General features: G+C 55.6%; 1 protein-coding gene across 5 annotated transcripts in view; it reads left to right on the top strand.

The window, feature by feature from the left end:
* Kcnh2 (potassium voltage-gated channel subfamily H member 2) overlaps window positions 1–14,788 on the top strand; it is a 63,787-nt gene that overhangs the window by 47,168 nt on the left and 1,831 nt on the right. For 4 of the 5 annotated variants that reach the window (XM_050123710.1, XM_050123712.1, XM_050123711.1 and 1 more), the window contains exons 3-13: window positions 3,135–3,299; window positions 4,114–4,563; window positions 5,111–5,322; window positions 9,455–9,883; window positions 10,372–10,759; window positions 11,102–11,301; window positions 11,675–11,927; window positions 12,961–13,154; window positions 13,466–13,565; window positions 14,059–14,337; window positions 14,408–14,594. In XM_050123710.1, the coding sequence (XP_049979667.1) occupies window positions 3,135–3,299; window positions 4,114–4,563; window positions 5,111–5,322; window positions 9,455–9,883; window positions 10,372–10,759; window positions 11,102–11,301; window positions 11,675–11,927; window positions 12,961–13,154; window positions 13,466–13,565; window positions 14,059–14,337; window positions 14,408–14,594 (2,857 nt within the window). Of the gene's footprint in view, window positions 1–3,134; window positions 3,300–4,113; window positions 4,564–5,110; window positions 5,323–6,680; window positions 7,087–9,454; window positions 9,884–10,371; window positions 10,760–11,101; window positions 11,302–11,674; window positions 11,928–12,960; window positions 13,155–13,465; window positions 13,566–14,058; window positions 14,338–14,407; window positions 14,595–14,788 lie in introns of those variants that run through there. The other variant, XM_050123713.1, reaches the window with a different exon arrangement.

Here is a 14,788-nt window from a genome sequence, read left to right as displayed (position 1 = left end):
CCTTGTATGGCAGACAAGCATTCTGTACGGTGACTGGCTCACAGATTGTGCCACCTCCTCTTTGAGAAAGAGAATAAGACTCCGGCTTCTCCCCTTTCAGCATCTCCCAGTCCCATCCTTTCTGGAGTGCTCCCAGGGCGGTCTGCCTCTTGAACGTGGGCAGTGCCTGCCACAGAGTGGTGCTGGGTGGAACTGCAGTCTTGCCTAGCTCTGGCCCCAGGGGCTGGCCTGGAGACTGCCTCTTCCTTGGATGAGCTGGGTCACTGGTAGGATCCCAAGTAGAGTGGGAGGGAGGAACAGAGTAAGTCTGGGGTCCTGAGGCTGCATAGAAGCTGGGTAGATAGGCAATATCCCAGGATCCCTGGGGACAGCTCAGTCACTTGTTCTCAACCTTTCTTCTTAGCTGGGAACCTGATTGCCTAAGGTGACCACAACTTATCTATCTGTTCTGTGCTAGTATCTAGCTTCAGCCATCTGTGGGCCTCCAGGCTGGCTTTCCTTCTCTTACCCTCAAGAACCCTCTCCATACTTCTAGTCATCTACAAGGTAGGGTCCTATGGGCAGGCCTGGCCAAAGAGCTGGGTTTGGAGACATGTTAGGTCACATAAGACTTGGACAACTTGGGGAAGTGAGATGGTACCTCAAGATCCTACGGTGTGCTTGGTCTTCAGCTCTCCTTGTTTCCATGTACAGTACCCCCAATCTCTGTTTCCCTCAGTGATAAGATAGGGCTGGCGGTGGGTGTGTGGGTGTGTCACATTTTTGGAACAACCAGGCCTTTGATGTGATATTTGAAAAGAAAAATTCCTTGCATGTCAATTAAGGAGTGTCAGGCTTGTCCTGTGAGAGGGGAATATCTTGAGGTTTCTCCTTGGGAGAATTAAAAACAATTATTGTGAGATGCAGGGACTGGAATCACCATCTGAGATGCCAAGGGCCGAGGTAGCCATCTGAGAAGCAGGGTCCTGGTCTGTGCGTTTTCTCTTGCAGAATAGTCTGGGATAACTTGGGGATAAAGTGCTAAAGACTCCAGGTCATCACTTCTGTCCCCTTTAGGGACAGAGCCCCTAAGTCATCTGAAAGAGCCAAAGTCATCTTGGTTTTAGACTCTTTGATACATGTCCTGTTGAGCATAGTAGCTTGGAGCCTAGATCTCTGGGGCTTTTGGGGGTAGATGCTGGGGTCTCCCAGGCCATGGTATCTTGGTCTCCTGCCTGAGGAGGCCAGTTCCTGCTCAGGCCGCTGCCGGCCATCACCATATTAGGACATAAACTCCAGGCTGTCTGTCTGGGTGCCAAACGGCCTCCAGCTGGGCCCAGGCCACCCCCCCCCCCAGCTTCAACACCACAGCTGTGTGTCAGAGGCCGGAGGTCAGGGGACAAGAGCAGCTGCTAAAGGGACACCCAGGCAGAGTTCCTGAGCTCAGGGCCCTTGGGTAGGGTAAGAGGGTCCTGGCTATGGTGAGTGTAGGGTCTTGGGTGGGGCAGAGAGCTCTCCACAGGCTTTCCTGGGTCTTGCCCTCACCTCTGTACCAGTTTGTCTGAGTGGGTTTGGAGGCTCTCATTTCACGGAGAACCCACAGCTGCTAGAATCACTTGTCTGTCGTGGTCTCACCCACCTACGCAGCATGTCTGCACTGTGGTTGGCCAGTGTCTCCAAGAGCCAGGGCCCTCGCAGCTGGCTGACCTGGCCACAGCTTTCGCTCTTCTGCACATCGGCACTCTCTCCTCAGGCCTGGCTGACAGGTATCAGTGAGTCTTCCTGTGACGCCAGTCACCACCCTCCTGCACACCAGGGCCAGTGGTCGGGCAGAGAGACCAGCCTAGGGAGGTTCCAGGACATAGACGTAAGGGAGACAGAGGCTTGTTGATAGGGCTCTCCAGAGACCATGTGACTCTTTACTCTTCCTGACTTTCTTTTCCATGTCACTGTCCCACTGTCCCACTGACACCGTGGTCCGTCTCTGGCTTCCAGGGCGCATTAGTTATTCTAGGTGTTGGGCCCTTCAGAAGGGATGTGACCATGGGGAGGCAGAGAAGCCAGATGAGCAGAGGGGAGCCTGGATGATGATGGACAGGAGTTGACAACCTGTCTGGGACCCTGTGAGAGGGCCAGGATGCCATTGTACCCTTCTGATTCATCAAGGAGGACTTCCTGCAGGTGGGACTCTTAGCTTGACCCTGGCAGGGGCACTGCTCTGAGTCCATCTCAGGTCAGCAATCACCATTGAGGGCATGGTGTTCCTCTGAGAGCCCAAGGGAACTGGTGGGCTTGTTTGGCCTGCTCCAGTGACTCTGAGGGAAGGAAAGGAGGAGTCAAGAACAAGAAGGTGAAGAAAGATCTCATATCAGTGTTTCTCAGACTCGGTGAGGGATCAGGGTTCTTGGTTTCTGCCATGTCTCAGTCCAGTACTTCCATGGTGTGGAAGACTGCATGCTTGGAAACTGTGGCAGTCCCAAAATGTTACAAAGTTTTTGAAACTCTTTATTTCAAGTTGCATAATTGTCTTGTGGAACTACACAATGTCTGAGAACCAATCTAAAGAGAACTGAGGCAAGGCAGATACAGTAACCAGCCATCTGTAGTGTTCACATGCTAGGGCTTGCTCATACAAGCTTGAGAGTGACGACCATTCCATTCTATATGTGAGGAAAATGAGGCACATGGATGTTGGACAGGTTTTTTTCTTTTTAAATAAATGTATATATCTTTTAGCAACAGAGCTAGGACTGGAGTCCAGAGATTCTGGACTAAAACATGGGGTCCTGGCCCTTGAAGGAGGGAAAAACAAAGGCACATTGGAAAGATGGGGATATAGATGAAAACATAGAGGAAGAAAGGACCACAAGCCTGAGAGAGAAGATGGAAACAGGGAAAGAGGACTGAGAAATGAGGTGAGCAGTGAGTGAGTTGAACAGACAGAATGAGGGGAGAAATGCAGACTGGCTTGGCAGTCTGGCACAGCCAGGTGCAGGATCAGGCTGGGTCAGGAATTGCAGGTGTGGGCTATGAGGGTGCGGTAGAAGTGGATGGGCTCTTTTGGGTTCAGAGGTCCTTCCTGGTCACTTTGTGTCCTACCTATGTGGTGAGGAAGATGTAGTGTCACCGTGGTCCCTGCTCTCCCTCCTCTGCAGGGAGCTGCTTCCTGTGTCTGGTGGATGTGGTGCCTGTGAAGAATGAGGATGGGGCTGTCATCATGTTCATCCTCAACTTTGAAGTAGTGATGGAAAAGGACATGGTAGGGTCCCCAGCTCGTGACACCAATCACAGGGGGGCCCCCACCGGCTGGCTGGCTTCTGGTAAGTGCAGCCAAACTCCTGAGCCAGCTCAGGATTGAATGTTGCTCATGACCCTGGTTCTGTGGGAAGGGAAGTAGTTAGTATGTGTGTGGGGGGATGCAAGTAACAAGGAAGACCTGGTCAGTTCCACCTGGACCAGGATGGACAAACACCTGTGCAGCTGCAGGGCCCAAAGTCCTTTAGGCAGAACACATGTTTTCTAGCCTTGCCTTTTGGATACTCACCCAGCACCCTGGAGGAATAATAGGTGCTTGCTTAAGCAGCACTAACCATCGGCTCATTAGAAAGCTCTCTTCATGGACCCAGCTCTTCTGTGGTCTGGCCAAGTCCCAATAGTGGAGGTTAATGGAGGGGAGGATGGGAAGGCATGCTGGCCTCGGCTGTAAACATTTCCCCTGGTTGGCCCAAAGGCTCAGAGCCTCTGCTTTCCCCAGGTGGCACTTTTTGGGTTTAATTAAAACAGCAAAGCTCGCCTCTTGGGTTTTAGTGGTCCTAGTTCTATGGATGCCAGCAGGATGTAGGAGAGAGCTTTCGGCATCACTCCCCGCTCACTGTGTGACCTTTGGTGACCCACTCAAGGCTTAGACCAATCTCTGAATGTGTCCCAACCAGTACAGTTGTGGAATCATGAAAGAGTTCACAAAGTCTACCTAAAGTGCGGTGGGAAAGGGCAGTTGATGACAAGCTTTAGATAGAATTGTCTGGGTTTGGGAATCAAGCGCTGTGCATGGACTGGAGTGAGGGCCTTCCACTGTCAGGGTCTCCAGTTCTTTTTGGTCAACCCTCACTCCATAGGCCTCCCTTTCCCCCACAGGTCGAGCCAAGACCTTCCGCCTGAAGCTGCCTGCCTTGTTGGCGCTGACTGCCAGGGACTCATCTGTGCGGACAGGAGGCATGGGCAGTGCTGGAGCCCCTGGGGCAGTGGTGGTGGACGTGGACCTCACACCTGCAGCGCCCAGCAGTGAGTCCCTGGCCCTGGATGAGGTGTCTGCCATGGACAACCATGTGGCAGGGCTTGGGCCTGCAGAAGAGAGGCGGGCTCTGGTGGGCCCAGGGTCTGCTTCGCCAGCAGCCAGTGTCCGAGGCCCTCACCCATCACCAAGAGCTCAAAGCCTCAACCCTGATGCCTCAGGTTCCAGCTGCAGCCTGACCCGGACACGCTCCCGAGAGAGCTGTGCTAGCGTGCGCAGGGCATCCTCCGCCGATGACATCGAGGCAATGCGGGCTGGGGCACTGCCCCCTCCACCCCGTCATGCTAGCACCGGTGAGGGTGCAGGCCCGGGGGACCCTACTTCAGCTTCTCACTTCCTGTCTGCCAAGCCTTCCCTGTCCCGGGCCCACCATTTCCTCTTTCTCTTCTACCTCTTGGGTGCCTGGGAGTCTGGGAGATGGAGATCCCATTAAGTCCTTATTTAATCTCATTAAGTGGCCTTTCACTCTATTAGTATCCATTCATCTCATGCATTCTTCTACTCACAGAGCCCTTGCCGGCCCAAGGGGCTGGCTGTCCCAGGACATCCCGGAACAGGGATGCCCATGGAACTAGAAAGAGACAAAAGAGATTTAGAGGCTCCTGACACTATCTGATCCTTTCTACACCTTTCTCCTGCCTTCCCTTCATGGTGGCATGCTTCCTTAAAGCTCAGAGGGGGCGAGCCCTTGCTTGTTTTCATGGGTCTCCTGAGCTACCCCGCTGCATATTGTCTCACCCTACAGTGAGTTTGGTCTCATTGTAGTCTTTGTGTCAGTGGCTTGGCTCCCCATCAGCTCCTGGCCTGCCCATCTGACCAAGCTTTCTCTTTCTATCCCAGGGGCCATGCACCCCCTGCGCAGTGGCCTGCTTAACTCCACCTCAGACTCGGACCTCGTGCGCTATCGCACCATTAGCAAGATCCCCCAAATCACCCTCAACTTCGTGGACCTCAAAGGCGATCCTTTCCTGGCTTCACCCACCAGTGACCGGGAAATTATAGCTCCCAAGATAAAAGAGCGGACCCACAATGTCACGGAGAAGGTCACCCAGGTAGGTGTCCGGGTACTTGGTTCTCTGCTCACCTTGGAGGGGTTGGAATTGGTGAAGAAGGCCAAAGTTGTAGTCAGAGTGGGGGTTGAAGGGCTAGTCATTAAGGGAAGCTGTTCTGGGGGTGGGTGGGGAAAATGCCTGAACTGGGGTATGAGATGGTGGAGAGGGAGGGAGGAAGGGAGGAGGCTTTAGGAAGGCAGGTGTGGATGAGCGGAGGATGGGATGTACGACTCCTGGGTACAGGCTGAAGACGAGGTCCTTGAAACTAGGACACTGGGAGGCCATGGCGGGTGAGAGAAGGCAGTCAGAGAGATGGGAAAGACGTGTCTGAGGGGATTACCGGACAACAGGAGAAGGCCTCAGTTAGAAAGGACTACACAAGTCAAGGTCAGGAAGGCCTTGATTCTTGTAGGTCCATGTGGTGTACCAGGTGGCTTAGGTACCTGCCGGGTCCCCCCTAGTGTGGTAGAGTAGGGTTTCTTTCTGGTGGTTGGTGGGGAGTGCTGGTGATGGGTGTAAAGCTGTCAAGGGATTGAGTTCCTGTCTCCTTGCCCAGAGAAGAACACAGGCTTTTGATTTCGGTGCCTTAGGGCTCCTCTGGTCTTCTTGTCCCTACCTGCAGTGAGGTGGGTCACAGCACCTCCACTGCCCACTCAGTCATGGCTCCTTTTCATCTTGGCAGTGGCGAGGTCTTAGTAGTGAGAATCTCAGGAGAGGAGGGGACTGTTGTTCTATGCTGTGCTCGCCTGGAGCAGCTGCCCTATGAGGGAACTGCCCAGCTCTGGACTCCCTTGACCAGCCTTCTGGCCGTATTCCCATGCCTCTGGCTCTTTGGGTTCATGCCAGGTCTCCAGCCCCTTTGCCTTGCCTCCAGAACATGCCCCTCACCCCATAGCCTTTATCTAGCGCATCCATCTCCCTCTCCTGTTCCTACCTCCCTCTTCCCACCTGGGTGCCCAGCATCTGCCCTGTTCCTGGACCCAAAGTGTGAGTGCCTGCGGTGTGTGGGTCGGTCTGTGTGACTGCGTGTGGTACCCCTGCCAGTCACCTGGCGTCTCTCCATCTCTGGGTGTCTCTGCCTGACTCTGGCTGGCTCGGCACTGGACTGGCGGGGCGGGGGTGTTGGGGAGACCATTAATCTGCGGTGACAGGCCAGGCTGCCGGGTGGAGGGGGAGGGGCTAGGGCTGCGGGAGCGGCTGCTGCAGGAGCCTAGAGCGGGCTGCGAGGGAGGGGGCCGCTGGCCGGGCACGGGGCAGAGGGCGGGCACGGGCTGGGCGGGGGGTAAGGGGGGCAGGGTGGCGGAGTGGGGGTGGGAACCTGGGAGGAGGAGGGGCCGGCCAGCAGAGGCGCTTACCGCTCGGCTGCTAGGCTGGCGGCAGGCGGGTACAGCACAGCACCCTGGTAGCGGGGGGCCCACACCAAGGGGCCATGTGCAGCAAGAGCCAAGCAGGCAGCTGTCCATACTCACTGCTCAGGAGACCCCAGCCCCAGGGCCTAGCCCAGCCATTCTGGCTTCATGCCAGAGGCGGTCTTGGCTGCCCATCGGCCAGCCTTGGGCTGGCAGCCTGGACTGGGACTGCTGCTGGGGCACAAGTGAGGCACTAGCCGGGCCCTAGGGCCCTAGGGTAGTCAGGCTGGGGGGAACCAAGTCTTCCATGGCGGTCCCAGCAGGGAAAGAGAGCAGGACAGGGGCTCTGCAGCCCAGGGCCCAGAAAGGCCGGGTAAGGCGGGCAGTGCGCATCTCCAGCCTGGTGGCCCAGGAGGTAGGTGATCCCCTCAGCACCCTATCCTTTTCTTGGTCTGGGACACTGAGGCCGGTGGGGGTGTGGCCCAGAGGGATCTGGCTGCAGCTGGGGAGAGGGCTTCTGAGAAGGACAGATTGGGAGCCCTGTGTTCTTCTGTATGGTCCACCCCTGAGCTCCTCATTGCTTTCCTTCTTGGCCGCTGGCTAGGTTCCCAGGGTTTCCTTTGCCTTGGCAACCCCTTTGGTATGGCACCCCCTTTTGTATGGCTTTTGTGGCCCACAGTCTTCTAGTTTATAATGTAAACAGAATAGAGAGATACCAGGAAGCAGATAGGTGTCTAAAGAGGATGGTGGGAGTTGGAGGGAGACAAGGAACCATCAGACCTGGGCTAGACCTGACACAGGTGCTGGGGCTCCCTCGCTCTGGGACTCCATGGTGAGCACTGGAGGCTTGGCAGGGTTCTGGAGGTGGAACCTCAGAAGAGTAGGGGTCAGAGGCTGCTTGATGGGCAATAAGGAGAGACTAGTGCACTGAGGCATGGCTCACCTCTTTAGGGCATCCTGGTCCCTTGTCCCCTGGGCTGGTGACCGCCCCCTAGGAGCCACCTCTCTGCCCTACTGGCTCTCCTGCTTTAGAACCTGGAGGTAGCTCTGGGTGATTTTAAGAATCCCACCCCTGCCTCTATCACTGCTATCCCCGACTCGCTCTGTCTGGGCGCCTGGGCTCCTCCCCGCTGGAGAACAGGCACAGGTGAGAGGTTTTTTTCCCAAGGTGAAGATCCAAGGTTGAGTCAGTCTTCCCTAGGACAGCAGATCACAGGGATTATAGCCCTGGCCTGCAGCCATGTGGTAAGCCAGTGGTTTCAGAGATAGGTCTGGGTAGACTGAGTTAGCAGGTTTGGGCCTTGTACCCCAGACTTTCTGTATATAGGAATGCAAATGTGCACTGGGGCTGTGGGCAGACCCGGGGGACAGGGTCACTGCTGTGTGGGTGGCCCAGCATAGCTCCCCAGGCACAGAGAGGGGTCCTGTGAAGTGACAGCTACCTCCTTTTGTTCCTCGTCTGTGGGGTTCTAGCCTGTTCTTTTTTGATACATGAAAGACACTAGCCTCATGTGCATTAACCCTCTATTTTAATGAACAAGCCCTCAGGCTGAAGGCAGGGCAGACCTAGGGCAGACCTGGTGGTCATTCCCACCCCATCTGGTTTCTCTGAAGTCTCTCTCCATCCCAGGCTGGCCAGACTCCTCCCCAAGACTCATCTTTCTTACTGGCTCCTTTCCTTGAGATATTCTCTAAACAGCCCACCTGTGCAGATAGGCTTAGGGGATTCCCTCCTGAGCTTGAAAGAGAGCCTTTAGGATTTCATCGAGCGTAGAGGTCTCAGGCTGTGGGATGTAGTGCTTCTGGGACAGGGCTAAAACTCTGGGGGTGGGGAAGGCTAGGTTCTGGTTGCAGGGATGGCAGGGTCCAAGGCTAGAGGGATTGGGTGGGGATTCTGGCTGAGTTTGATGTCTACCAAAGGATTCTAAGGAATGGGTGGATATGGGGGCTTCTGACACTTGGGAAATCTAGTTCTCCCTGGTTTGGTTTGGGAGCAAGAGTGGTGAATGTGCTTGCTGCCCCTTGTCCCTATGGGTGAGCCTCCCCTGCCTGACTGTTGGGGAGCATGTGCTTTCCCTTGTCTGAAAATGGGGTTCTACACAAGCCAAGGGTGCACTTCTGGGCCATCCTGGGTGTACATCTCTCTGTACCTTGAGGTGCCAGGTTCTCAGTGTTGGACTCCGTCCCCCGGGTCCCTTTGTAAGAGTGTGGGAGACTTCTCTGGGCGGAGTGGAGAGGGACCTGAGAGGAAAAGTAGCAGCAGGGAAAAGGTTCCTCCCCTGAGGGAGGCCAAGGGGCCTGAGAATGGTGGCTGGCATCCTTGGAACTGCAGTGACTATTTTATGTGTTGGGACTCTGGCTCCTGGGCTCATTGCCCAGCTGGGAACTGCAGTCCTTGGAACATATTCTGGACTGAGACAGGGGAGCATGTGTGTTAGTTTTGGGGCCATGGGACAAGACTGTAGGTGCAAGTTACATAGTCTGAGGATCTGGCCTGCTTTGCTGATTGGGAACAGCGTTAGGACTTCCTGCATTATGACCTAAGTTCAAGTATTTGGGGGGCTTGTTAGAGTTGTGTGGAGCCAGCCAGGATGTCCCCCTGCTGGGTGGCATTCTGGGAACTGTAGTGCCTCAGTCTGAGGGTAGTCAGTTGCTATGGCTGCTTGGCTGAAGGATGAACATTCTGATGAAAATGTGTTCTACTTGGCCACAGTAAGGATGACACCAGCTTCTGCTTTGAAGTTCCATGACCGTCATCATCCACCCCTTCCCTCACTGCCTAGGTTCTGTCCTTGGGAGCCGATGTGCTGCCTGAGTATAAGCTGCAGGCCCCAAGAATTCACCGTTGGACCATCCTGCACTACAGCCCCTTCAAGGCTGTGTGGGACTGGCTCATTCTGCTGCTGGTCATCTACACGGCCGTCTTCACACCCTACTCGGCTGCCTTCCTGCTGAAGGAGACTGAAGATGGGTCCCAAACCCATGACTGTGGCTATGCCTGCCAGCCTCTGGCCGTGGTAGACCTCATCGTGGACATCATGTTCATTGTGGACATCCTCATCAATTTCCGCACCACCTATGTCAACGCCAATGAAGAGGTGGTCAGCCATCCTGGTCGCATCGCCGTCCACTACTTCAAGGGCTGGTTCCTCATTGACATGGTGGCTGCCATCCCCTTCGACCTGCTCATCTTTGGCTCTGGCTCTGAGGAGGTGGGCTTAGCAGGAGAAAAGAGCCAGGAGGGGGTAGTGTGAAGGATAATGGGGAGGGGGATACTGCACAGGAAAGGAGGGTTCCTAACAGATCATGCTTGTTCACGCACAGGGTCATAAGGAGCCCCTCGAAGGGGCCCTTTTTTTCTAACTTGTCTACTGAAGTGGGGGATATAATTTTCTAAGGTACACAAAAGTGTCCTCAAAAGCTAGTTAGAATTCTGGTCTATCACCTTAAGGTGACTGTTGGCCCTTTGGGAGCCCGTTTCCTCATTCTCATCATGGAGACCCTTACCATTTATCTTGAAGCTGGCACATAGAATAACAACACGCGTGCTGGGAGCAGTGTGGGAGGCACTTTACACCAGGTGGCTTTCATTATCAGTGAGCGCTTCCAGGAAGAAGCCTTTTATGGTATCACCTCTGTACCCTCTACTACAGTGCGCCGTACTCATGTGCCCTCACACTGAACATGCCCCCTCCTCTAGCTGATCGGGCTGCTGAAAACTGCGAGGCTGCTGCGGCTGGTGCGTGTGGCTCGGAAGCTGGACCGCTACTCGGAGTACGGAGCAGCGGTGCTCTTCCTGCTCATGTGCACCTTCGCACTCATTGCGCACTGGTTGGCCTGCATCTGGTACGCCATTGGCAACATGGAACAGCCTCACATGGACTCACGCATTGGCTGGCTGCACAACTTGGGCGACCAGATCGGCAAGCCCTACAACAGCAGCGGCCTGGGCGGCCCTTCCATCAAGGACAAGTATGTTACAGCACTCTACTTCACATTCAGCAGCCTCACCAGCGTAGGCTTCGGCAATGTCTCCCCCAACACCAATTCAGAGAAGATCTTCTCCATCTGCGTCATGCTCATTGGCTGTGAGTGCGTCCTGGAGGCGGGGTGAGGGGCGGAGCCATGACTGGGTAGAAATGATAGTGAAAGTCCTAGGATGGAGCAAAGTGGCTATCAGAGCTCCCTGCCCCGCCCCCTCCTCTTCCCCTCCTAGACTCCTGGGCTCACAATGTAGTCTGGAGGCTGGGATACCAAGGCAGGAAATGCTGAAGGTTGGCGTGTGTTTGAGCATGTGTATGTCCACTCTCAGACTGAGACGTGACCGGACCGCGAGTGTCGTTGACCTGGTGCGGGGCCTGAGCAGAGGGTCCCCGTGGGCGGGCGGGGTCCCTGCGGATGCTGACGGCCCCACTCACCCACGCCCTCAGCCCTCATGTATGCCAGCATCTTCGGCAACGTGTCCGCCATCATCCAGCGGCTGTACTCGGGCACGGCCCGCTACCACACACAGATGCTCCGGGTGCGGGAGTTTATCCGCTTCCATCAGATTCCTAACCCACTACGCCAGCGCCTCGAGGAGTACTTCCAGCACGCCTGGTCCTACACCAACGGCATCGATATGAATGCGGTGAGGCACCAGTGGGTGCGGGGGCACCCTCGTGCATCCAGCATGCCTCAGATGGTTGTAATTAGTACTGAGGAACCTTAGAATTACATGGGCTATTGATCCGTGAAACTCCTTCACCTGGAGTTCCCCTACTGGAAGAAGCCAGGTCTTTCACACACCCCACTACAGCTGGAGGTGGGGAACCAATTGCTGCACTTCCACATAAGAACTTGGTCAGGCTGGAAACTTAGGTACTGAGGGGTTCTGGGCTCCCAGGGCTCTGCAGAGGATGGAATTGGGAGGAGCAGGTTTTCCCTGAGCCAGAGGTTTGAGGCAGTGGACTGGTGTTTGGGCTGAGTGCCAAGAGAGTATCCTGAACCACCCCCATTTTTAGGTGCTGAAGGGCTTTCCTGAGTGCCTGCAGGCTGACATCTGCTTACATCTCAACCGCTCCCTGCTGCAGCACTGCAAACCTTTCCGAGGGGCCACTAAAGGCTGCCTGCGGGCCCTGGCCATGAAGTTCAAGACCACACACGCACCACCAGGGGACACATTGGTCCACGCTGGGGACCTGCTTACTGCCCTCTACTTCATCTCCAGGGGCTCCATCGAGATCCTGCGGGGTGATGTCGTGGTGGCCATTTTGGGTATGGGGTGGGGATGCCCACTGAGAGACCTCAACCCAATGGATACACTGGGGGTGTGGGGTTGCTGGCAGGATTCTTGGGCTCTTTTTATCTCATCTGAGGGTGGGCTTTCAAGGCGGGCAACAGAGAGGAGCCCTGCAGGACCTGGGGCTGTTGGACTGAGAGACTACCTAACTTCCCCTGACTTGAGGGAGCATTAGGCTCTACCCACAGGCAGGCGCCTTCTGTTTCCTTGAAGCTGAGTATCATCTGGCAGTGGCGTGGGAGGTACCCAGGTGGAGACTGTGCATTCAGTTTCACTAAGGACACGGTTCCCTAAAGTTTCATATAGCATACATGCCCAGAGGGAGTCTTGTTTCTTTCCTGTCCCCCACCTATGGCCACTGTGGGTGTGGCCTGCACTTGGACACTGGAGACTTCTTGTCTTCCCATGCTCTTTCTGTGGTCCTGCAAGCATCAGACTCTTGGCTGTGTCACTGTAGGGCATTTTAGATTTTTATTTCACAGTTCAGCCCAAACATGTATACCGCTCCACAGTCTACTCCTTTTCCCACTAAGTCAAGTGTTGCTACACATGTGTGTATAGTTCGGTCTGCTGTGCTTGGCTGTGCTAAGCTATGCTGTCCCGTTTTCCTTCAGTAAAACAATACTGGTTTTGATTAATTACTGTGTTGTCAATTATAGTTTGAAGACCATTGTTTTTAGGGCACTGCAGTTGGTTAGGAGGGCATTTAAGGGTAGAAGTAGGGTTATCCCAAGGAAGTCATGGCTATAGGCAGAGCTGGAACATTCTGGGTGGTTTCTTCTGGTTGAATAGTTGCTGAGAGACTCCAAATCCATGGTCCCTTCTGCTGGCACCTCTGGCCACTAGCGCTGTCCCCATATATTAAGAGCCTTGGGAATATGGGCTGGCTCATGCTTCCTTGACTGTATAACTAGGAACTGGATGATTGGAGATGCCCCAAAGGAGGGTGCCCGCTGCTCTCCATGCTCGTGACATGGCTGAAGTCTTTGTCTTCTCCATGGCCTCCAGGGAAGAATGACATCTTTGGAGAACCTCTGAACCTGTATGCACGTCCTGGAAAGTCCAATGGGGACGTGAGGGCCCTGACCTACTGTGACCTGCACAAAATCCATCGTGATGACCTGCTGGAGGTGCTGGACATGTACCCTGAGTTCTCAGACCATTTTTGGTCTAGCTTGGAGATCACCTTCAACCTTCGAGATGTGAGTGGGCCATCCTGAGCTGGCCTCATCCCCAAGAGCTGCTTCTTGTTGGGAGGCTCCCCCTTCACTGTGTGACTTTGAACATGCAGCTCCCCTCTTGTTTCTCAGCCTGTCAAGTGGCATCTCAGTCAAATCAGGCTCTGAAAGTCCTAACTTCAGCTCGTTCAGGGATATGGATAGAGGGGGAAAGATTCTTCCCTTCAACCCCAAAGACCCAGCCCTACTTCTCCATGTTAACGAAGGGGTGTAGCTGGCCCTCGGTCAGCCAGGAAGGGAGCAGCAAAGGGCCCTGACTCTGCTCTTGGTTGCAGACCAACATGATTCCAGGCTCCCCCAGCAGCGCGGAACTAGAGAGCGGCTTTAACAGGCAACGCAAGCGCAAGCTGTCATTCCGCAGGCGCACAGACAAGGGTGAGGTGGCCAAGGGGAGGGCAGAGGGGAGTGAGGGCAGGGTCAGGCTGTGCAGGCTCCACCCCCTGTCCAGCAGACTGAGTGCAGTCCTCCAGCGCACTCCCCCTTCGTCCCTCCCGTTGTCCAAATGCTGCCATCTTTTCATGCCATGTTTGAACCATCATCTTCTTTGGAAAGACCTCTCCTCCCTTCTAGGACAAAGGCTGGGCTTTTGGTCTTCATTAGGTCTGAGTGTTGCCTGGCAGGCCTTGAGGAGGGAGGAGATGGGAGGGGGTGCACGAACAAAGGAACGTGAGGGGCAGGCTGGCTACAGAGACCCAGAAATCCGGAAGCAGCAGTGTCCTGCTGGTGCTGATGAGCCAGGGCATGGCAGGGGAGAGCGGGGCAGGTAAAACAACTGGAAATCGCCCTGCTCTTTTCCAGGCTAGCTCGGCTTCCCTCATCCCCTCCCCGTTTCCCCCTCTCGCTGAGGTTTGTTCTCTGTTTCCCACAGATACAGAGCAGCCAGGGGAGGTGTCAGCCTTGGGGCAAGGCCCTACCCGAGTTGCGGCAGGGCCAAGTTGCCGGGGGCAGCCGGGAGGGCCATGGGGGGAGAGCCCATCTAGCGGCCCCTCCAGCCCAGAGAGCAGTGAGGATGAGGACCCAGGTCGCAGCTCCAGCCCCCTCCGCCTGGTGCCCTTCTCCAGTCCCAGGCCCCCCGGAGAGCCCCCAGGTGGAGAGCCTTTGACGGAGGACGGGGAGAAAAGCAGTGACACCTGTAACCCCCTGTCAGGTAGGGCCTGGGCTGGGGGAGGGGTGGGGATGGGGGCTTCCTGGATCTCACACCTCCTTTCTGGCTCCAGGTGCCTTCTCTGGGGTGTCCAATATTTTCAGCTTTTGGGGCGACAGTCGGGGGCGCCAGTACCAGGAGCTGCCTCGATGCCCTGCCCCAGCCCCTAGTCTCCTCAACATCCCATTGTCTAGCCCCGGTCGGCGTTCCCGGGGCGACGTGGAGAGCCGGCTGGATGCACTCCAGAGGCAGCTGAACAGGTAAAAGGGGGCCGCCCAGGGAAGTGGGCGCAGGCAGGGTAGGCTGCACTGTGGGAGAACTCGGGTCTTCTCTGGGTTTCTGGTAGTGTTTTGGGGATGCTCTGTCTAGACCTGTTTGTGCCTGGCAGCTGGAGCCTCTCCGTCCTCAGCTGGTTGAAGAGGGAGCCAGAGCTGACTAGTAGTGCTCACTTGCC

The sequence above is a fragment of the Alexandromys fortis genome, unplaced genomic scaffold (genome assembly GCF_014885135.2).
Source record: "Alexandromys fortis isolate MF-2015 unplaced genomic scaffold, M_Fortis_MF-2015_v1.1 scaffold_217, whole genome shotgun sequence".
Taxonomy (NCBI): Eukaryota; Metazoa; Chordata; class Mammalia; order Rodentia; family Cricetidae; genus Alexandromys; species Alexandromys fortis.
This window is presented reverse-complemented; position numbering and strand designations above follow the sequence as displayed.